The sequence below is a fragment of the Pristiophorus japonicus genome, chromosome 1 (assembly GCF_044704955.1).
Source record: "Pristiophorus japonicus isolate sPriJap1 chromosome 1, sPriJap1.hap1, whole genome shotgun sequence".
Classification (NCBI taxonomy): domain Eukaryota; kingdom Metazoa; phylum Chordata; class Chondrichthyes; family Pristiophoridae; genus Pristiophorus; species Pristiophorus japonicus.
In genome coordinates, this window is record NC_091977.1 from 79,645,145 (window position 1) to 79,669,881 (window position 24,737).

The 24,737-nt window shown below is 44.9% G+C and overlaps 1 protein-coding gene across 3 annotated transcripts in view; it reads left to right on the plus strand.

Annotated features, from left to right (window-relative positions):
• Positions 1–24,737, plus strand: part of spata6l (spermatogenesis associated 6-like) — a 145,597-nt gene that overhangs the window by 97,395 nt on the left and 23,465 nt on the right. For all 3 annotated transcript variants that reach the window (XM_070881223.1, XM_070881241.1, XM_070881231.1), the window contains exon 11: positions 16,350–16,492. In XM_070881223.1, coding sequence (XP_070737324.1) covers positions 16,350–16,492 — 143 coding nt within the window. The remainder of the gene's footprint in view (positions 1–16,349; positions 16,493–24,737) is intronic.

Consider the following 24,737-nt stretch of genomic DNA (forward strand, 5'->3'; position numbering starts at 1 on the left):
TGGCAGGACTGACATATGAGGAGAGACTGATTGACTGGGCCTGTATTCACTGGAATTTAAAAGAATGAGAGGGGTTCTCATAGAAACATATAAAATTCTGACGGGACTGGACAGATTAGATGCAGGAAGAATGTTCTCGATGTTGGGGAAGTCCAGAACCAGGGGTCACAGTCTCAGGATAAGGGGTAAGCCATTTAGGACCGAGATGAGGAGAAACTTCTTCACTCAGAGAATTGTGAAACTGTGGAATTCTCTACCGCAGGAGTTATTGATGCCAGTTCGTTAAATATATTCAAGAGGGAGTTAGATATGGCCCTTATGACTAAAGAGATCAAGGGGCATGGAGAGAAAGCAGGAAAGGGGTACTGAGGTGAATGATCAGCCATGATCTTATTGAATGGCAGGCTCGAAGAATGGAATGGCCTACTCCTGCACCTATTTTCTATGTTTCTATGATGCCCGGTTTAAACAGCGAGGGAAATTTGCTCAGCATTTAAGCACACGAAGCGCCATCCACCAATGACAAAGCTTTAATATCGTTCCAGTTCCACTTTATTTTTTTGAGCCAGCTCCTGCCGAACAGCATTGGACCATTGCCCGGAACAATCCACAGCGATTGATCATGAACCACCCCATCGTACGACACCTTGACTGCTGCACTGCCAATCACTGGTATGAGCTCTTTGCTGTAGGTACGCAATTTTGCATTTACTGGACTCAGCTTGGGTTTCACGGCCTTGGTGTCCCACAGCTTTTCGAAAGTCCTCTGGCTCATAATTGACTGACTCGCACTCGTGTCTAATTCCATAGATACCGGCACGCCGTTCAATTTTACTTCAATCATTATCGGTTGGCTCTTTGTCAGGAACAAATGTACACTATACACTTCCTCCTTGGGTATCTCGAGTTGCATTGCCGGATCCGCTCCGGATCGTTCATCATCATCCACATGGTGTGTCGCAGCACACTTGCTGAGCTGCGGACAGATCCGCTGAAGGTGCCCCATTTTCTCTCAGCCTCTACAAATATACTGTGTGGAACAGCACTGGTGAGGTCGATGATTGCCCCCACAATGCCAACAGGGTGAAATCGGATTCGTGCCCAATGGCGGACTTCGAGCAGCTACAGGTTTCGCAAACACAGTCGGATAGGCCTTGCCAGGTGCAGCTCTGCCAACCGACGACACAATCTGGTGCACAGTACTTGCCGTGGAGTTCCGACTCTGCAAGGACATCTGCTTTGTACTATCGACTATGGTCAGGCAAGCCTGGGCGATCGTGATGGCCCTGCTCAGATTCAGCATCTCCGCAGCTAGCAGCTTCTGCAAGATCACCTTGTGGTTTATGCCTATTACAAATACGTCGCGCAGCATGTGTTCCAACGCGATTCCAAACTTATGCGGCCCAGCGAGACGTCTCAGGTTGGCAACAAATTCCGCCACATCCTGGCCCTCAGAACGAACATGCTTGTAAAAGCGATATCTCGAGATAATGATGCCTTCTTTCGGTTTCAGATGGTCCCGAATCAGAGCACACAATTCCTTATAGGTCTTTTCCGTTGGATGTGCAGGTGAGAGCAGATTCTTTGAGGCCAGAGATTTTTGGATCACAAACCGTGAGGAGTTGGCATGCAGGTTGGCATGCAGGTACAGCAGGCGATTAAGAAAGCAAATGGCATGTTGGCCTTCATAGCGAGGGGATTTGAGTACAGGGGCAGGGAGGTGTTGCTACAGTTGTACAGGGCCTTGGTGAGGCCACACCTGGAGTATTGTGTACAGTTTTGGTCTCCTAACTTGAGGAAGGACATTCTTGCTATTGAGGGAGTGCAGCGAAGGTTCACCAGACTGATTCCCGGGATGGTGGGACTGACCTATCAAGAAAGACTGGATCAACTGGGCTTGTATTCACTGGAGTTCAGAAGAATGAGAGGGGACCTCATAGAAACGTTTAAAATTCTGACGGGTTTAGTAGGTTGGATGCAGGAAGAATGTTCCCAATGTTGGGGAAGTCCAGAACCAGGGGTCACAGTCTAAGGATAAGAGGTAAGCCATTTAGGACCGAGATGAGGAGAAACTTCTTCACCCAGAGAGCGATGAACCTGTGGAATTCTCTACCACAGAAAGTAGTTGAGGCCAATTCACTAAATATATTCAAAAGGGAGTTAGATGAAGTCCTTACTACTAGGGGGATCAAGGGGCATGGCGAGAAAGCAGGAAGGGGGTACTGAATTTGTATGTTAAGCCATGAACTCATTGAATGACAGTGCAGGCTCAAAGGGCCGAATGGCCTACTCCTGCACCTATTTTCTATGTTTCTATGTTTCTAAAACCGCCCTGCGACTAACTGCGTCAGCATCTACATCCATCTTCTTGGCCACGAAGTACTGGGCGAGGCGATCTATAAAATCCTCCCAGCCTTCTCCCTCCATGAATCGCTCCAAGATTCCAATGGTGCTCATTTTTCTTGGTGCGTGAAAGTTCGTATTGTGCCTCGTCGCCAAATGTTGCGTATGCAATAACTCAATAGGCTTAGTACCGTGAACTCAGGTGCGACCTGACTCTACTTCATGAGCTCTCAAAGTGAAGGTTAAACATGAAGGCTTTCTCTATATACAAGGGCTGCACGTGTGTGTCTGTGGCCCAATGACCTCTGACGGTTGCTCCCCCTGGTGGCAGATAAACCCAGGCATATATATATTACAGTATCCTGATACGATATCTTCCTTCTGGCAGGCACCTCATGCTTTTCCGCCCTCCTGTCGCTACAACTCCATCCTTGTGTCTTCCTCATTTCACACACCCAAGAAATGTAATCTGCTCAGCCAGTGGGTGACCAAGAGGGAGAGGAAAGTGAAGAAGAACAAGAACAGAAGAAGATAAATTTGACACTCCCAGCAACCAGCTCCTCAAGGTCAATTAGCAAGGCTGTTGTTGTGTTCCCCACGGAAAGTCAGCAGCCTTCCACCAGTCATGCGGCAGCCACTGGGGAGCATTGCATGACATCAGTAGGCTAGGCAAAAGCACACACGAGACAGTCACTAAGAGAATGCATAAGGGTGATGAATTGATTTCTTGATGTCACATTGGATGGCTAGGCCAATATAGGTGGGTTAGAAAGTGTGCTTTGTGGTGACTTTTATTTCATCATCGTGGCCAAGAGGACATTGTAATGGTCAGTAACAGATGGAAGCTAAGGTGTGGGACTAATGTTGAAAGAGGAATTGGGCTTGTGGTCACTGGGACCGCAGGCAGATGATTCCATCCCGAATATTCCGGCGACAAAGAGGATGTCTGGGATGCATCCTTCCGTCTGCATCCTCCTCTTCTGCTTTATCCTCTTCTGTGCCTTCCTTCTGCAAGCGGATGCTGTAAATGTGAAATGACAGCATAAAACGCTGGAAATACTCAGCTCGTCAGGCAGCATCTCGACCTGAGACATGGGGGCCAAAATTGCCCCTTCCCTTAAGGTCTGTTACCGCTGGAAATCAGCTGTGGAGTGCAATGGCCACTGATTTTTCGTGTAATAGCCGCCATTTTTTAAATTCCGCTCCTGCGGTATCCTGGCGGTGACCCGTTTCCCCCCCCCACCGCTTCATTGCTGCCAATCCGTCCTAAGTGTGTCATAATGATGAGCAGAAATTTTCTCAAATTAAATATTGGGACGACCGAAGCCATTATCTTTGGTCCCTGCCACAAACTGCATTCCCTAACCACTAACTCCATCCCTCTCCCTAGCATCAATCTGAGGGTGAACCAGACTGTTCGCAATGTGGGTGTCATATTTGACCCTGAAATGAGTTTCTGGCCACATATCCGTGGCATAACTAAAACCACCTTTTTCTACCTCCATAACATTGCCCACCTCTGCCCCTGCCTCAGCTCGTTTGCTGCTGAAACCCTCATCAGTGTCTTTATTACCTCTCGACTTGATTACTCCAATGCACTCCTGGCAAGCCTCCCACATTCTACACTACGTAAACTTGAGGCCATCCATAACTCAGCAGCCCGTGTCCTAACTCGCACCAAGTGCTTTCTGACCTACATTGGCTCCCGGTTAAACAATGCCTCGATTTCAAAATTCTCATCCTTGTTTTGCAAATCACTCCATGGCCTTGCCTCTCCTTATCTCCAATCTTTTTCAGCCTCACAACCCCACAAGATATCTACGTTCCTCAAATTCTGCCCTCTTGAACAGCCCTCATTATAACTGCTCAACCATCAGTGGCCGTGCCTTCAGCTGTTTGGGTCCTAAGCTCTGGAACTCTCTACCTAAATCTCTCTGCCTCTCTACTCTCTTTCCTCCTTTAAGACACTCCTTAAAACTTACCTCTTTAAACAAGCTTTTGGCCATCTGCTGTAATTTCTTCTTATGTGGCTCAGTGTCAAATTTGTCTGTTTTGCCTTGTAACACTGCTGTGAAGCGCCTTGAGACGTTTTGCTACGTTAAAGTTGCTATATAAATATAAGTTGTTAAAATTCTAGAAAGATAGAAATCTACAGCGCAGAAGGAGGCCATTTCGGCCCATCGTGTCCGCGCCGGTTGACAAAGAGCCGCACAGCCCTTGATCAGCAGCCCTAAAGGTTACATATAAACCTATGAATAATGACTGAAAGGCAACGAGCACCCAGCCCAATCAGTCCGCCTCACACAACTGCGACACCCTTTATACTGAAAACATCTACACTCCACCCCAACCGGAATCATGTGATCTCATGGGAGAGGCAAAAACCAGATTAAAAACCCAGGCCAATTTAGGGAGAAAAAAAATCTGGGAAAATTCCTCTCCAACCCATCCAGGCGATCGAAACTAGTTCAGGAGATCACCCTGGTCGTATTCTATTCCTTGCAGTACTTACCATTATATCTGCGCCGTCCAACAAAAGGTCATCCAGTCTAATCCCAATTACCAGTTCTAGGTCCATAACACTGTAGGTTACGGCACTTCAAGTGCCCATCCAACAATCTCTTAAAAGTGGTGAGGGTTTCTGCATCCACCACTCTTTCAGGCAGCGAGTTCCAGATTCCCACAAACCTCTGCATAAAGAACCCCCCCCCTCAAACCCCCTCTAAACCTTCCACCAACCACCTCGTAATAGACCGCTTCACCAATGGCAATAGACCCTTACTATCCACTATGTCCAGGCCCCTCAATATTTTGTACACCTCAATGAGGTCTCCTCTCAACCTCCTCTGTTCCAATGAGAACAAATCCAGCCTATCCAATCTGTCCTCATAACTAAGATTCTCCATTCCAGGCAGCATCCTAGTAAATCTCCTCTGCACCCTCGCCAGTGCAATCACGTCCTTCCTATAATACGGCGACCAGAACTGCACGAAGTACTCCAGCTGTGGCCTAACCAAAGTATTATACAATTTAAGCATAACCTCCCTGCTCTTATACTCTATGCCTCGGCCAATAAAGGCAAGCATTCTGTATGCCTTCTTCACCACCTTATCCACCTGGCCTACTACTTTCAGGGATCTGTGGACAAGCACTCCAAGGTCCCTTTGTTCAACTGCACTATTAAGTGGCCTACCGCTTAATGTGTATACCCTTTCCTTATTAGACTTCCCAAATTGCATCACCTCACACTTCTCTGAATTAAATTCCATTTGCCACTGCTCTGCCCACCTGACCAGTATATTGATATCCTCCTGCAGCCCATGACTTTCCTCTTCATTATCAACCACAGCCAATTTTAGTGTTATCTGCAAACTTCTTAATCATACTCCCTATATTCAAGTCAAAATCGTTGATATATACCACAAAAAGCGAGGGACCCAATACTGAGCCCTACGGAACCCCACTGGAAACATCCTTCCAGTCACAAAAACATCCATCAATCATTATCCTTTGCTTCCTCCCTCCGAGCCAATTTTGGATCCCACTTGCCACTTTGCCCTGGATCCCATGGGCTTTAACCTTCATGACCAGTTTATCATGCAGGACCTTATCAAAAGCCTTGCTAAAGTCCATATATACTACATCGTATGCGCTACCCTCATCGACCCTCTTGGTTACCTCCTCAAAAAATTCAATCAGGTTAGTCAAATACAATCTTCCCTTAACCAATCTGTGCTGACTGTCCCTAATTAATCCTTGCCTATCCCAATGCAGATTTATCCTGTCTTTCAGGATTTTTTCCAATAGTTTTCCCACCACTGAGGTATGTAATATCTCACTCTGCCCCCTCTCCCAACTTCTGCCCCGCTAGTGTGCTCACCGCCACAAATCCATCCCCATTATGACCGATTTCCGGTCCAACGAAAAAAAGCCAAAGAGCAGAATTTCGCATCCACCCCGCCAGTAAAAACTTGAGGGACAGGTGGGTGCGCCCCGTTTCCAGCAGTGGCCAAATTCAGGCTCATGTTCTCTCGTTTTCTTTCCAGGGGTATTGTGTGACCTGCTGAGTATTTGCAGTATGTTCTGTCTTCTCAAAGGCCTTCATTTACCATCCGAGCCCTTGCAGGTGTCCAGCAGCACTCCCTACACACTTAAAAAAAACTTTTCACATCTAGTGCACGTCAAAAAAAATCAACAAAAAAAAAACAGTCCAAAACCTTAAATCCACCCTTACCTGAACGATGTGTGTATCCCTTTAAGTTGTGCAGACATCACCACTGTCAGCCTGCGACCCAGCGCTGAATATCGTGCAAGGTCAAATTTTGCGTTGATGACATTAAATTGGCATTGCACGCTGAGTGATGTTACCACGCCACCATTTTTTCATCTGTGCGCTACCAGTTACCAGCTGCACAAAGGGGGATACGAATATGGCAGCCACTGTGGGACCTGCCACCAGCTGGCGAAAGAGCGGCGGCCACCATTTTATTGCTATTCATGGCGCTGCAATGTGGCACCGACTGGCGATGGCGCCGCTCCGACGGGGCAATTTCACACGGGGCAATTTCCCACGGGGGTCGGAAAGGGGGTCGCGCTGGTCGGGAGGGGGTTGGCGCGTGCCCGATAGATGGCAGCATGGGCGGCGCAGAAACTTATTCCTGCTGCTACCGGCCCGGGGGCAATATAGGAACGGTTGGCCCAACCACCTGCCCCCGGTCGGTAAGGCTTATCTGCTCCATTACTGCCTCTTAGAGGCTAGGGCACTTTTCTCCAGAAAATGAATACTGAGGGGTGACCTGATAATAGTCTTCAAAATTAGGAAGTGGTTTGATATGGCAGATGTGGAGAAGATGTTTCCACTTGTGGGAGGAGGGGGGTTCCAAAACTAATTATAAGATAGTCACTAATAAATCCAATAGGGAATTCAGGAGAAACTTATTTACCCAAAGAATGGTTAGAATGTGGAACATGCTACAACATGGAGTAGTTGAGGCGAGTAGCATAGATGTATTTAAGGTAAGGCTAGATAAGTACATGAGGGAGAAAGGAATAGAAGGGTATGCTAATAGAGTTAGATGAAGTCTCATGTGGAGCATAAACACTGGCATAGACTAGTTAGGAAAAATGGCCTGTTTATTTGTTGTAAATTCTATGTAATAGTTCTTGATGTGTTTTATTATAAATATGAATTGTCAACAGTGTAAATACATCTCTGCAGGTGAGTAAATACATCACCTTATTGGGTTTTCAAATGTGCCAATTTCTGAAAAAATATGAATAACCTCAGTTTTTAAAAATCATTTTGATTTTAATATTTCTGTCATTTTTCATTCTGAATGCATCAGAATTATTAGTCACACACTTGATAATTCAGTAAGTATTAGTGTAATATTGACACATGTAGACCAGGGAGGTCCCAAGTTCAATCTTTGATCTATAACTAATCTCAGCTGGGACGTAATATTGATCTCCATGTCCCTAGGCTAGGGAGAAGTAAAATCAGGCAATATTCACTTTACTGAACCTTATAACATGAACTACTGTATACATCAAGTGAGGACAGAATGAACTGTGATGCAGCTCCATAGCCAGTAGCTCACCAGCACTCATTCTTAGCACACACATGAAAAAATGCTACTTAGACAATATAGCAGAGATTGCAGACACCAAAAGCACCATAACCAGCTCATATCAGCACTGTAGTGTGAGAAAAGGAACAGAAAATTAAATAAAAGTTTCTAAAGTTAATTGTACTAAAATTTATCCGACATAATTTTGCTGCAAACTTAAGCCACCAGCATTTTTATAACTCAAATGTTTTTTCTTTTTATAATATGTAAGATTACGCAAATAACATGGGGAAAATGAACTTCCTGCCCCCTATCCACCGGAAGCTCCTTGACCAGCAATTTTACTCTACAGCTGATTGAGTTTGCAAAACAACCTGCTGCAGCAGGACCTGCCGCCTATTGGACCAGGGGACCAAACTTTGCCAGTGATTGTCAAAGGCACCACCACTTTTAACTTTTTTGCCCCAGTTCCCTTCCACGTGCCGTGCGCAGCTGCATCAAACTGGTCACCAATGCCCTCCTTGCCAGGCCAGGACATTACCTACATGATGGACACCATCAGCCAGAATGAGAGGTCTATGATTTGCAGCAGTAACCCACTTCCTTCATGACCAGGACATGCTAGACTGAACTCATGTAGCTATCAGGGCACCAAAAGATGTATCAGCAGCTTATGTGAACAGAAAGAGCTTCCACTGCAACAATCTTAAACTGGTGTGTGGTCACCACAGGATACTGCAAGTCTGCACCAATTTCGTTGGCAGCTGCCATGATTCCTTCAACACTTGCCCATCCCCCTACTTTTTCACCCATCCAGGAATACACAGGATGGCTGCACGGGGCAAAATGCTACCCCTTTCACACATGGCTTATGACATCCGTCCACAACCCCACCATCTCCAAGGAATGCAGGAGTATAGTGAAAGTCATGGCATGACCAGAAACATCATAGAGATTACCATTGATATTTTGATGCAAATATTCAGGTGCCATGATTGCACCGTGGTTGGTATTGGTTGAGCGGGCAACAAGGAAGCTGAAGTGCTGACACCCTCAGAGAGGGTAACATGTGCTGATCCTGCTGCGCCACTGCCCCTGCCATCCAGAAAATGAATGACACCTTGAAAGCCCCTTGCCATGTGCTCCATCAATCTGTCCAAGGTTGACACCTGTCTCTCCAAGGCGCAGCACATGTTTGATGCCAGAATCTGGTCTGCAAGTTCCCTTTTAAAAGCAGATCCCCAAGTTCTTCATCCAAGGGAAATGCATCCTGACCTCAATCCAAAATGTACCCCCACCAGCTTCTTCTGTCACTGGTTCTGTTTATGTCACCCAGTGTATTGCCCTCTGGTTTACTTAATAATTTCTTAATGGTGGATACCTCTGGGCAGGTTGATGATTCTTCCACTAGCAAATCTAGATGAGGAGAAGAGTAAGGAAGTCTAGAGTTGGTCATTGAGAGTTTGCATGTCACTTTCCCGAGAGGACTCGCAGCATTGGAGCCGGGCAGGCTGGAGGCCACACATAGCAAGGTGTTTTGCCTTCTTCCATTCCTTTTCTCTTTCTACTTAAATTCTTCTCACACACACACTCAGCAAGGCAATCTGATACTGCATGGTGCTGCCACTCGTCTAATATTGCTTATCCTTGCCATTACATGCTAACCCCTGACACTTTGCTCTTTTTCTCGGTCCTTCAGATCACAGGCCAGGCAGTCATGTAGACTGGGGGAGAGAATCCTCCTGAAGATGTACAGTCATTCGTTTCTTACTCTTTCAACCACTAGCACAAAAATTGGCACCCTGTGTGATATAGCTCATGAGTTAGAGGGGTCTGCATTGGTTGATTCACTGAACACAAGTGAGCAGGTGCAGGTGGAAAGGACAGCCCAGGAAACAGCACACGGAGGGCATGGTCATGTCCTAGCTCTGCTAAAGAGGACAGAGATGCACACTTCAGGGGCCCAGCCTTCAAAAGAAAAATGTTTTCTGTGTGCCAACAATTGCTCAATGCATCAGACACCCTGACAGAGAACTTCTACAACATGTCAGAAATCACAATCATTAAGGAGGTGGTACTCAGTAAGATAATGGGTCTAAAGGCAGATAAATCCCCTGGATCTGATGGCTTGCATCCTGGGGTCTTAAGAGAAGTAGCGGCAGGGATTGTGGATGTAATGGTTGTAATTTACCAAAATTCCCTGGATTCAGGGGAGGTCCCAGCAGATTGGAAAACTGCAAATGTAATGCCCCTATTTAAAAAAGGAGGCAAACAAAAAGCAGGAAACTATAGACCAGTTAGCCTAACATCTGTGGTCGGGAAAATGTTGGAGTCCATTATTAAAGAAGCAGTAGCAGGACATTTGGAAAAGCATAATTCAGTCAGGCAGAGTCATTATGGAGTTATGAAGGGGAAGTCATGTTTGACAAATTTGCTGGATTTCCTTGGGGATGTAATGAAGATAAAGTGTCACCATCATAGGCAGCCCCTTGGAATTGAGGCAGACTTGCTTCCACTCTTAGCATAAGTTCTTAGGTGGCTGTACAGTCCAATACAAGAACCACAGTCTCTGTGACAGGTGGGACAAATAGTCGTTGAGGGAAGGGGTGGGTGGGACTGGTTTTCCGCATGCTCTTTTAGCTGCCTGCGCTTGATTTCTGCATGCTCTCGACGACGAGACTCGAGCTGCTCAGCGCCCTCCCGGATGCACTTCCTCCACTTAGGGCGGTCTTTGGCCAGGGACTCCCAGATGTCAGTGGGGATGTTGCACTTTATTCAAAAAGGAGTTAGATGTAGTCCTTACTACGAGGGGGATCAAGAGGTATGGCGAGAAAGCAGGAATGGGGTACTGAAGTTGCATGTTCAGCCATGAACTCATTGAATGGCGGTGCAGGCTCGAAGGGCTGAATGGCCTACTCCTGCACCTATTTTCTATGTTTCTCTGTTTTAGCAGGGAGGCTTTGAGGGTGTCCTTGAAATGTTTCCGCTGCCCTTCTTTGGCTCGTTTGCCGTGAAGGAGTTCTGAGTAGAGTGCTTGCTTTGGGAGTCTCGTGTCTGGCATGCGAACTTTGTGGCCTACCCAGCGGAGCTGATCAAGTGTGGTCAGTGCTTCAATGCTGGGGATGTTGGCCTGGACGAGGACGCTAACGTTGGTGCGTCTGTCCTCCCAGGGGATTTGTAGGATCTTGCGGAGACATCGTTGGTGATATTTCTCCAGCAACTTGAGGTGTCTACTGTACATGGTCCATGTTTCTGAGCCATACAGGAGGGCGAGTATTACTATAGCCCTGTAGACCATGAGCTTGGTGGCAGTTTTGAGGGCCTGGTCTTCAAACACTATTTTCCTCAGGAGGCCGAAGGCTGCACTAACGCACTGGAGGCGGTGTTGGATCTCGTCGTCAATACCTGCTCTTGTTGATAGGAGGCTGCCGAGATAAGGGAAGTGGTCCACGTGCAAAGGGGATGGAGTATAAAAGCAGGGAAGTATTGCTACAGTTATACAGGGTATTGGTGAGGCCACACCTGGAATACTGCGTACAGTTTTGGTTTCCATATTTAAGAAAGGATATACTTGCTTTGGAGGCAGTTCAGAGAAGGTTCACTGGGTTGATTCCGGAGATGAGGAGGTTGACTTATGAGGAAAGGTTGAGTAGGTTGAAATTCAGAAGAATGAGAGGTGATCTTATCGAAACGTATAAGATTATGACAAGGTGGATGCAGAGAGGATGTTACCAGTGATAGGGGAGACTAGAACTAGGGGGCATAATCTTAGAATAAGGGGCCGCCCATTTAAAACTGATGAATTTCTTCTCTCAGAGGGTTGTAAATCTGTGGAATTCGCTGCCTCAGAGATCTGTGGAAGCTGGGTCATTGAATACATTTAAGACAGAGATAGACAGTTTCTTAACCAATAAGGGGTTATGGGGAGCGGGCAGGGAAGTGGACCTGAGTACATGATCGGATCAACCATGATCGTATTAAATGGCGGAGCAGGGTCAAGGGGCCGTATGGCCTACTCCTACACCTATTTCTTATGTGCTTATGTAAAGTGTGGAGGAATCCACTACCAACTTGTGTGTGATTGTGTTGCATGGCATCGACATTCTTCAGTCAATCATGAAGAATGTAATCACCTCAATGGGTGCTGGAGCCGGGCCCTTACTGCACCAGTACAGGTACAACGTCCGAAATTTGGAATCTTTGGGACCAAATCCATGCCGGTTTTTGGGTTTTTCTGGATTTCAGTCAAGAAAATCAATAGTCTGAAATCTGGAATCCTTGACTGAATCTGTGCCAGGTTTCGGGCTTCTCCGGATTTCGGACCCAACTGCTCGCCGATTCACTCCGCTTCTCGCGGCCCACCCCAGCGCTATGCTTTTTACCGGTTTCCTTGTCCCTCGCTGCCCAATGTCGCCATCCTGGCCGCCTCAAAAATGTCCGGTTTTTGGACAGTAAGTCTGGACGACTCCATCTGGGATGCGCAAATGTCCAGTTTTCGGACAATTCTGGTTTTCGGAGTTCTGCACCTGTAGTAGCTTCTCGCAAAGATGCTCATACTGGAACCATGTAGGCTCTGGGCTCAACCATAGGATTAGTTTCTTCAGTCTGATCACAGATATACAGTCTACTCTCCCACAGTGGTAGTGTTGAGCCACAGCCTGATAGCAGAGGCAATCATGAATTGGGAAGGCAACATGTTACCCTTCCTTAGGATGATCGTTTGTTTACATCAGTGCCATCCCTCAACCAATGCCCACCTCAGTGCCAGAAAGCCATTACTGATGAGTTCCTGCAGTCTGCAGCCGGGCCATTAGGTCCGAACTCCTATAATTCCTCGATCACGAACATCTCAAACACTCTTGACTGAGTCACAGCAGCCTTCGAACTCTCATGCTGAAGTGGGAACTTCAAAGGAAAACAAGTAGAGAAAGAGCACTTCAGATAGGCACTTAGGGCCTTACACCTGAGTGATAATTACCGGGTGGGAATTTTTGTGAAAAACAGTAAAATTATAAACCTTTTTGAAATCCTTGTATACAGAGAATTTGCTTTAGTAGTTGGTGAACCCGCAATGTAGTTGACATGAATATCAATGTTGGTCTTTACGCATATGCAGATTATTCGATGCTGGAAGGACTGGGACAGATGCTAGATGTAAATGTTAATTCAGCAGAGCAGAGAATGTTCAGATGAAATGCTTTTCAATGAACTGCTGCTGAAAACCTTTAGCTCCAGCCCTCTTTTTCCCTCTATGTCATCAGTGTCCACTCCCTTATCGTGCTGAAGGTCCTCGCCAATGTGGCTTCATATGTTGTCCTTGTGCAATAAACAGCAAACCTGTATACTCTTTGTGGGCTATATTACAGGACGCCATAAGGCCCGTCCAGGCATCAAAATAGTTGAGGACGCTGTTTGCTCCTTTCTCTTGTTGCTGCTCCTCTTCCTCGTTCACATCTTCTAGCCACAGTGGAGTTGCCAAAATGACCCCTCCACCAGGAAGAAAAAAGTGCATTGCCAGAAGCACCTTTTGAGTTCAGAATGTTGCCCAGCCACAACAATCACTTTGGCATAGTAGGAGGTAAGTAGTAAAAAGAAAATCCTAAAGTCTGCCAAAAATTGAGCCCCGCCCCAAACGGGGCGTACCTACCGTTTTACCGTTTTTTAAAAAGATTTTCTCCACCCCAATCCATGGGGTGGAAAATCCAGAAAAGTTCAGGACTTAGAAAAAAATTTTCAGTCGGGGCGGATGTTGTGGCAGTTGTGGGGATGAAGTGCCCTTGCAGCGATGACGTTAGCGTGACGTGGACATGCCACATCGCACTGATGCGTCACAATGTCCCTCCCCTTTTGCTGAAATCTGCAAAATTTTTGGTTAGGTCCATTGGGCCACCAGGGAGGTTTTCGGCCAGGCAAATGGCCTGGCACCCAAGAGGGCGTGCCAGGCTGCTTCTTGGCGACCCTGCCGAACCCGTGAGCATAATTGTGGGCAGTCGGCCGACAATAAAAAATAAAATGGAGTAGACAGCAGCACGACCTCCCCTTTAAGGGCAGACTTTCCGCCCAGCCACAGACAGCTGACCATTGGAGAAAGCTGTCAGTGGCACAGACCGGCGGCGACGCCGCTCCCGCGGGCAATTCCACACAGGGAAATTTGCCACGGAGCAATTTCCCGCAGGGGTCGGAAAGCGGGTCGGCACCGGTCGGTAAGAGGTAACCCTTTCCCGCTGCTTCCGGCCCGGGGCAATTTCGGAAAGGTCAGCCTATTTATCCGCCCCCAGTCGGTAAGGCCTCTCTGCACCATTCTTGCCTCTTAGAGGTGGTAATGGAGTTTATGGAGGGGGGCAATTTCGGGCCCCCCCAATGTTTTATCTGAGAGCAGATGTGTATTCCTTTAAGTATCGATGTACTAAATCGCCTCCTGGCTTGTGCTGCCCTTGATTTATGGGCAGATTGTGGAACTGTTAGTAGCAATTAGTGGAGGCAAAAATGGCATTGGGATGAAAACTGGCATTTGATCTTGAGTTATGTATATTAGTGAGCCCCCTGCCTGTTTCCAGCAGGAGGTTTGGCTACCTAAAACGAAAATTGGAATAGGCAGACACCCAATGGCAAATTAGCTGGTCAATCCCCTAAACAGTTTTTGTCTTGCTACCACCCTGTTTTTAGGTGTAAACAGGAAAGGTCGTAAGACAAAATCCACTACACAGATGTATGCATGCAGCCCATAATTGGTGTGGTGATAGGTGCATGCACAAAGCTATTGTACGGCTTTTAGTAAGGTGATTACATATAAAATTGTGAGTGAAGAAACAGTTCCAGGTGAAACTTGGGAATAGAAATGGCACTATGATGCCTCCTGAGCATTTAAGGTAAGCAGAGATAATTATTCCAATTCCATGGATCCCTGATAATTGTTTCGGGCATTTATTACCCTAGAGCTTTTCAACAATTTTTAAGTTTGACCTGGAATTGTGAATTTGAGTTGGCCTGAATAGGATCTCTGATGAGAATCAGCTAGCCAAACACTGGTGAGAACATAAGAAAACATCTACATGTATAAAAGTTAATTATAAAATATAGTTCAGTGTAGCATTTGCAAATCATTTATTATATTTATATATATGAGGACTTAGCATAATGTAATAACTATGCATACATATATATAACATATTATTGTATACAATATTTATGTTATGTTATTACTGTTATTTATTTGCTTGTTCAGTTATCTATCAAGGAATTCAATTGGCAATTATAGCAAACAAAATCAAGGTCTCAGTGTTGTGTCATTATGATGCTTCTCAAAGATGCAAAGAGGTTTCTGTGAAGGCATGAGACAGAATCAGTAACTGAAATAAATCTCAACAAGGAGTTTATGTTTGTTACCCAGGGCACAATATTAATGTATCTAGCCATCAGAGCAAGTTTGAACAATCTTGAGGGTGTAAGGAGCAGGGGCTCACTTGCTGAAAGACAGAAGCTAAAGTATATCTCGAGTAACAAAGGATAAGAAAACTCAAAAAATATAACAGGAAGGCAATTGTACATAACAGACATGCTTAGGATATGCATTCCTGGAAAGTGTTGCTGGTTCCTCTCATCTTGCCTGACTTGATAAGGTTGTTGCAGTTTTTCCAGCAATGAGTTGCTGTTTATGGGATATTGGCATTGTCTGACTGAGCCAATCCTTCTATTGTTCCATGCAGTTCTTCTTGGGACCTGTGTAGCTCTGCTTCAAACAGGGCCTTTCTCCTCACCCTAACTTTGTTCAGTTTTTTGATAACTTAATTTATGAATCTCATGGCTCTCTGTTCTCCTGCAGACCTCATAGGCATCATTGTTAACCAACTTTTCCCAATCTTTTCCAAATCAGTTCTCCTCAATATCTCTCTTTCAGCTGCTGGAGACCATTAAATCCTGTAGCTTTCAGCTGCTGGAGGCCATTAAATCCTGGAGCAAGACACTAGTTCCCATCCCCCAACAGTTGAGGTATCAGTCAATGGAGCTTGTTTCAAATACTTACATTAGGTTGACCCTGGAAATTGTGACCAGGATAGCTCACATTGGGTTGGCTGGGCAAAATTAGACTCTGCCCTACATCGACTTCCGATTTCATTGCAATAGAATTTATCACTTCTAATTTTCAGTGGGTTTCTCACTTAGAGCTAAGGTAATCAGAGACAAAAAATGCAGAGCCATGCAGCATTTGCAGATTTCACCTCTTTAACTACACTAAAAAATGGAGAGAATATTAACCCTTCTTTCCACTTTTGGTAGATTAAAAGTAATCTTTCCTCCTTAATGCAGGAAATACATTTTGCAACAATCTTATCTACAGAAGCAAATGGGAGGGGAAAAATATTATCTGACGGCATTGATTTTATTTTTCAGTTTCAAATGAAATAATACTTATTTATATCTTTTTGAATCCTAAAGAGTTCGTGTCCTAGTTGGGATGAACTGTCTTGTGACACAGAGGAGCTTATTAGTTATCCACTGAATGCCACTGTTCAAGATAAATCAAGTGACCAGTGGTCATCTTTCTGTTCACAAAGAAAACCATCCAGTCAGACCAACAGGTAATAGTTGCAGTGATAATTGCATAATTATTTTTGTAGATAAAGGAGCGGTTCTTTGGGTTAAAAGAAAGGTTCTTTGGGCCCAAATTTGGCCCTCCGGTTTTTTCGGCGCACCTCCGAGCCCCCCGCCAACATTTTACCTCAGAAGCAACGCCAAAAAAAATCCTTCCAATCATGGCTTCTCGGGCCGTCTGTGGAGCTGGCGTGATGCAGAAGAAAGATAGGGGGGCGGAGCTAGGTCCCGGCACTGAAAACAGTGCTGGGACCTCTGCACATGCGCGCTAGAATCTGCGCGCATGTGCTGTAGCTCCTGGCAGGCGGTTTCGGCAAACGCCGCTGCAAGCTGTATGGGAGGGGCCAAAGCACGCCATCCCTATCCCGGGCTGAGTGGCCTGCCACACACTCTGATATTGAAGGATCGCAGACCGGTGCGAGCATTGACTTGGTGCAGAGCCAGGATGGCAAGGAGAATTCACAGGACACCGAAGAGGAGAGCATCAACAGCCAAAAGTGCCTAGTGTGTGAGGTCGTCTTCCCGCTCAACCTGGAGGACTTTGATTTCGAACAGCACATTGTGAAGCACTTTGTTTACGAGTGTCCAGTGTGCTAAAGGACCTTTCCAGAGAACAGACAAACTGCCTATGAAGACCATGTGCAGTCCCATTTTATGGAGGCCAACTGAGGGGCAAACAACAAACCGGTTTGAGTTCTACTTTATAAAGATGCCGCCGAGACCAGCCTTTCCTCTCCCTCCCTCAGCAGCGGTCCGCTACATTTCCTAAGGTAGGAGTTCTATTTTTTATTTGTTGTTTACTGATTGATTTTGGTGCTTTAGGTGCAGGGTTCCTTCTATTTTTTTATTTGTTATTTATTGATTGCTTATTACTTTGGTCTTCATGTTTTAGGTGCAGTGTTCCTTCTATTTTTAAATTTTTTATTTATTGATTGCTTATTACTTTGGTCTTGGTGCTTTAGGTGTAGGGTTCCTTCTATTTTATTTGTTAATGAATTGCTTATTACTTTTTGTGCTTTGTTTTGTCTTGGTGCTTTAAATGTAGTTACTTGTGCCGATTTCTTAACTGTAAATAAGGTCTTTCTGTGCGGACAAAAGTGGACACATATGCTGCCCTAAGTTAGTTTAGTACAACTTTTTTCTGGCTAAATTGGCATAAATGGTGTAAGTGGCTGGGAACGCCCCCTTTTGAAAAAAAAACTGACCTAACAAAAAACCTAACTAACTCACTTACACTGGCGCAAATTAAATGCCCATATTTGCAACTAAAAAGATACACCAGAAAAATCAAGTTACACCAAAAAAAACTGCAACTCGAGGGGAAATTTGAGCCCTTTGTTCTTTCCTGACCAAAGTACTTGAACGTGTTGTCGTCTCCTAAATCCGTGACCATCTTTCCCTGAATTCAATGTTTGAATCCTTTCAATCTGGTTTTTGCCCTTGCCACTGCCACAGGACCGAAACAGCTCTCATCAAAGTCACAAATGACATCCTTTGTGACTGTGACAAAGGTAAGCTATCCCTCCTCGTCCTCCTGGACCTGTCTGCAGCCTTTGACAAAGTTGACCACTCCATCCTCCTCCAATGTCTCTCCACCATCATGGGACTGCACTCGCCTGGTTCAAATCTTATCGATCTCATCATAGCCAGAAAATCTCCTGCAATGGCTTCTCTTCCCACTCCTGCATCATTACCTCTGGTGTCCCCCAAGGATCTATCCTTGGCCCCCTCCTATTTCTCATCTATATGCTGCTCCTTGGTGATATCATCTGAAAACCCAGAGTCAGTTTCCACATGTACGCTGATATGTACCCAGCTCTACTTCTCCACCACTTCTCTCGGCCCCTGCTTGGTATCTAAATTGTCAGACTGATTGTCCAACATCCAGTACTGAATGAGCAGAAATATTCTCCAATTAAATATTGGGAAGACTGAAGCCATTGTCTTTGGCCCCCACCACAAACTGCGCTCCCTAACCACTGACTCCATCCGTCTCATAAGAAAATAAGAACATAAGAAATAGGAGCAGGAGTAGGGCATACGGCCCCTCGAACCTGCACCTCCATTTAATACGATCATGGCTGATCCGATCATGGACTCAGGTCCACATCCCTGTCCGCTCCCCATAACCCCTTATTCCCTTATCGGTTAAGTAACTGTATCTGTCTTAAATTTATTCAATGACCCAGTTTCCACAGCTCTCTTAATGATTTAGATGAGGGGATTAAATGTAGTATCTCCAAATTTGCGGATGACACTAAGTTGGGTGGCAGTGTGAGCTGCGAGGAGGATGCTGTGAGGCTGCAGAGCGACTTGGATAGGTTAGGTGAGTGGGCAAATGCATGGCAGATGAAGTATAATGTGGATAAATGTGAGGTTATCCACTTTGGTGGTAAAAACAGAGAGACAGACTATTATCTGAATGGTGACAGATTAGGAAAAGGGGAGGTGCAAAGAGACCTGGGTGTCATGGTACATCAGTCATTGAAGGTTGGCATGCAGGTGCAGCAGGCGGTTAAGAAAGCAAATGGCATGTTGGCCTTCATAGCAAGGGGATTTGAGTACAGGGGCAGGGAGGTGTTGCTACAGTTGTACAGGGCATTGGTGAGGCCACACCTGGAGTATTGTGTACAGTTTTGGTCTCCTAACCTGAGGAAGGACATTCTTGCTATTGAGGGAGTGCAGCGAAGGTTCACCAGACTGATTCCCGGGATGGCGGGACTGACCTATCAAGAAAGACTGGATCAACTGGGCTTGTATTCACTGGAGTTCAGAAGAATGAGAGGGGACCTCATAGAAACATATAAAATTCTGACGGGGTTAGACAGGTTAGATGCAGGAAGAATGTTCCCAATGTTGGGGAAGTCCAGAACCAGGGGTCACAGTCTAAGGATAAGGGGTAAGCCATTTAGGACCGAGATGCGGAGGAACTTCTTCACCCAGAGAGTGGTGAACCTGTGGAATTCTCTACCACAGAGAGTTGTTGAGGCCAATTCACTAAATATATTCAAAAAGGAGTTAGATGAGGTCCTTACTGCTAGGGGGATCAAGGGGTATGGCGAGAAAGCAGGAATGGGGTACTGAAGTTGAATGTTCAGCCATGAACTCATTGAATGGCGGTGCAGGCTAGAAGGGCCGAATGGCCTACTCCTGCACCTATTTTCTATGTTTCTATGTTTCTATGAATTCCACAGATTTACAACTCTCTGAGAGAAGAAATTCCTACTCATCTCAGTTTTAAATGGGCAGCCCCTTATTCTAAGATTATGCCCCCTAGTTCTATTCCCCTCTCAGTGGAAACATCCTCTCTGCTTTCACCTTGTCAAGCCCCCTCATTATCTTATACATTTCGATAAGATCACCTCTCAAACTTCTGAATTCCAAAGAGTAGAGACCCAACCTTCTCAACCTTTCCTCATAAGTCAACCCCCTCATCTCTGGAATCAACCTAGTGAACCTTCTCTGAACTGCCTCCAAAGCAAGTATATATATGGAAACCAAAACTGTATGTAGTATTCCAGGTGTGGCCTCACCAATACCCTGTATAACTATTGCAAGAATTCCCTGCTTTTATACTCCATCCCCTTTGCAATAAAGGCCAAAATTCCATTGGCCTTCCTGTTCACTTGCTGTACCTGCATTCTATCCTTTTGTGTTTCATGCACCAGGACCCCTAGGTCCCGCTGTACTGCAGCATTTTGTAATTTTTCTCCATTTAAATAATAACTTGCTCCTCGATTTTTTTTTTTCTGCCAACCTGCATACCTCACACTTTCCAACATTATACTCAATCTGCCAAATGTTTGCCCACTCACTTAGCCTGTCTATGTCCTTTTGCAGGTTTTTGTGTCCTCCTTACACATTGCTTTTCCTCCCATCTTTGTATCGTCAGCAAACTTGGCTACGTTACACTCGGTCCCTTCATTCAAGTCTTTAATATGGATGTAAATAGTTGGGGTCGCAGCACTGATCCCTGCGGCACCCCACTAGTTACTGATTGCGAACCCGAGAATGAACCATTTATCCCGACTCTCTGTTTTCTGTTAGTTAGCCAATCCTCTATCCATGCTAATATATTACCCCCAACCCTGTAAATTTTTATCTTGTGCAGTAACCTTTTATGTGGCACCTTGTCAAATGCCTTCTGGAAGTCCAAATACACCACATCCACTGGTTCCCCTTTATCCACCCTGTTCGTTACATCCTCAAGGAACTCCAGCAAATTTGTCAAACATGACTTCCCCTTCATAAATCCATGCTGCCTGACTGAATTATGCTTTTCCAAATGTCCTGCTTTAATAATGGACTCATTTCCCAACAATAGATGTTAGGCTAACTGGTCTGTAGTTTCCTGCTTTTTGTCTGCCTCCTTTTTTAAATAGGGGTGTTACATTTGCAGTTTTCCAATCTGCTGGGACCTCCCAAGAATCCAGGAAATTTTGGTAAATTACAACCAATGCATCCACTATCCCTACCGCTACTTCTCTTAAAACCAAGGATGAAAGCCATCAGGTCAAGGGGAATTATTTGCCTTTAGTCCCATTAACTTACTGAGTACCACCTCCTTAGTGATTGTGATTGTGTTAAGTTCCTGCCCCCTCCGCCCTCGCCCCCCCTCATAGCCCCTTGACTATCCACTGTTGGGATATTTTTAGTGTCATCTATCGTAAAGACTGATACAAAATATTTGTTCAGAGTTTCTGCCATCTCTGTGTTCCCCATCACTAATTCCCCGGTTTCGTCCTCTAAGGGACCAACATTTACTTTAACCATTCTTTTCCTTTTTATATACCTGTAGAAACTCTTGCTATCTGTTTTTATATTTTGTGCTAGTTTACTTTCATAGTCTATCTTCCCTTGCTTAATCACTTTTTTAGTCATTCTTTACTGGCTTTTAAAAGCTTCCCAATCTTTTGTCCTCCCAGTAGTTTTGGCCACTTTGTATGCCCTTGTTTTTAATTGGATACCGTCCTTTATTTCTTTAGTTAGCCAGGGATGGCTATATTTTCTTTTACATCCTTTCCTCCTCACTGGAATATATTTTTCTTGAGAGTTATGAAATATATCGTTAAATGTACGCCACTGTTCATCAACCGTCCTACACTTTAATCTGTTTTCCCAGTCCACTTTAGCCAACTCTGCCCTCATACCTTTGTAGTCTCCTTTATTTAAGCTTAGTAGACAGATTTGAGATCCAACTTTCTCGCCCTTCATCTGAATTTGAAATTCAACCATGCTATGATCACTCATTCAAAGGGGATCCTTTACTAGGAGATTGTTTATTACTCCTGTCTCATTACACATGACCAGATCTAGCATCAATCTGAGGTTGAACCAGACTGTCCGTAACCTAGGCGTCATATTTGACCATGAACTGAGTTTCCGGCCACATTTCCGTGGCATAACTAAAACTCCCTTTTTGCACCTCTATAACATTGCTCACCTCCGCTGCTGCTGAAACCCTCATCCATGCCTTTGTTACCTCTCGACTTGACTACTCCAACTCACTCCTGGCAAGTCATCCAAAACTCGGCAGCCCGTGTGCTAACTCGCACCAAGTCACGATTACCCATCACCTCTGTGCTTTCTGACCTACATTGGCTCCCGGTTAAATAATGCCTCAATTTCAAAATTCTCACCCTTGTTTACAAATCACTCTATGGCCTTGCTCCTCCCAATCTCTGTAATCTTCAGCCTCACAACCCCACAAGATGTCTGCACTCCTCAAATTCTGCCCGATTGAACATCCCTCATTATAACTGCTCAACCATCGGTGGCCATGCCTTCAGCTGTTTGAGCCCCAACCTCTGGAACTCCCTACCTAAATCTCTCTGCCTCTCTACCTCTCTTTCCTCCTTTAAGACTCTCCTTAAAACCTATCTCTTTAACTAAGCTTTTGGACATATGCCGTAATTTCTTCATATGTGGCTCGGTGTCAAATTTATCTGTTTTGTCTTGTAACACTGCTGTGACGCACCTTGAGATGTTTTGCTAGGTTAAAGGCGCTATATAAATATAAGCTGTTGTTGTTAAAATTATAGTATGTCAATATCCTAGCACAAATTTTTTCACACCTTTGTTGAGAAACTATTTCTCCTTATTTACTCTATCAAAACCCTTCATAATTTTGAACACCTGTATTAAATCACCCCATAACATTTCTGTTCGAAAGAGAACAACCCCCGTTTCTCTCGTCTCCACATAACTGAAGCTGTTGTGGAGCAATCTTCCTCTCTCCCGAGCGGACCCACTGAATTAGAGGATGGATGCCCGATCAATGACAGTCTCCAGAGATAGGTTTGAAACGATCTTTATTCCAACATATGCCAGGGAAGCTCTCAGTCTCAGCCACCCAAGACAGGAACTTCCAAAAACCCAAAGGATTCACACATTATTATACAGATGTTGAGTAGGCTGGCCTCCAACTAATCCTTGAAATGACAGTGATGGAAAACACTGTCAGTGGCAAAAGAAAAGTTATCTAACTGCCACAGATAAAACTAATGGGAGAATAGATACAATGAAGGGAATTCATTCAAAGCATGCATTTGTTAATCCGTATCAGAATGCCTGCTAAGTGGCCTGTGATCTCTTCACCCTCCATAGCATATAGAACCACTCTCAGCTTCTTGGAATGTGTTTGTATCTATAGCCTTTTTAGCCTGTTCTACATTCTTTAAAAGATCTTTATGTTCCCTCAAAATCTAAAATTTCATTTTATGTTATACGGCCACTTCCCATCATTTATAAGCGAGTTTTACATACAATCTGACATTATTTTCCTCACTCTCCTATAAAGCTCTGCATCTCTGGTACCATAATAGTAAATCTCTTCTGCACTCTCTGTAAGATCTTGATATCCTTCCTAAAGTGTGGTGCCCAGAATTGGACACAATACTCCAGCATTTACACACATACACTCCAAACCCTTCCTAGCCTCCCTAACATTCCCCCCCCCGTCCCGTCTGACCCTCCCTATTTTGCAACAACCCTTTATTCTAATGCTGTTTGCCTCTCCCAGGCCTCTGTGCATCTTGTTTCTCCTCTCTAATGCTTCATCCTGGTGACCCTCCCCAACCAAATTAGTTTAAACCCTCCCCAACAGCACTACAGGACATTGGTCCCAGCCCTGTTGAGTTGCAACCCATCTATCTTGTACAGAGTCCTCCTGCCCCAGCACTGGTCCTAATGCCCAGGAATTGGAAGCCCTCCCTTCTACACCATTGCTTCAGTCATGTATTAACCTGCCTTATCTTACTGCTCCTATATTCATTCATTTACCACCTTTCTGGTCCTGCTCTTTAACTTCCTCCCTAGCTGCTGAAACTCTGACTGCAGGACTTCAACCCTTTTCTTCCTATGTTGTTGGTTCCAACATGGACTATGCCTTCTGGCTGGCTTCAGAATGTTCTGCACCCGTTCCATGATGTCCTTTAAATTGGGCGTCCAACTCAAACCCACCAGTTTTCTCCAGAGGTTAGATTAAAATCTGGGCTCTGGAGTGGGGATTGAATCCACAACCTTTGACATAATGTATTACAACTGAGCCAAAGCTCACATTGGGCCAATAGCCTTTTGCTGTTCCTAAAACTTGTTGGGGTCAATCTCCCTTCCCCTCTATCAAGTAGTTGAGTGTCAACCTGAATTCCAAATTTGGAATAATTCAACTTAGATCAGTTAATGTGATATGGTATAATTCAAACACATTGGATTCCATTTGATGGTTTCACTTACAGCCATAATTAGGCCCCAAATTTCCTTGGCATTTGTCATGAAAATGAAGATGAGAGGAAATTGGAATGGGTCCTGTTTTTGTTTGTGCCTTCCACTTGAAGTAGGGGTAATGGTAGTGACAGGATGATGTAGTTCAAAAATCCCATTATTACCACTTCCAAAAAATTCTCTGCAACATATGATAATAAAGTAATAATAACTTGTATTTATATAGTGCCTTTAATGTAGTAAAACGTCCCAAGGCACTAAAATATGATGGGATAAAAGAGGCCTTATGACATGCCTGGATCAGCTGAACCTGGCAAAAATGCTTAATTTAAAGGAACATTGACTCTGGAGAGGGTTTGCTCATATTTCAGGTATGCTTACATATTTTTCAAAAAAATTCCCGTAGGGAGCTGCTGCAATGGCTTTCAAACTGACAGAGTGAGGGACTCTCTGGTCACCTGCAATTGTTCGAGTTCCAGCAACAATAAATAATGCAACTTAATGCAATGG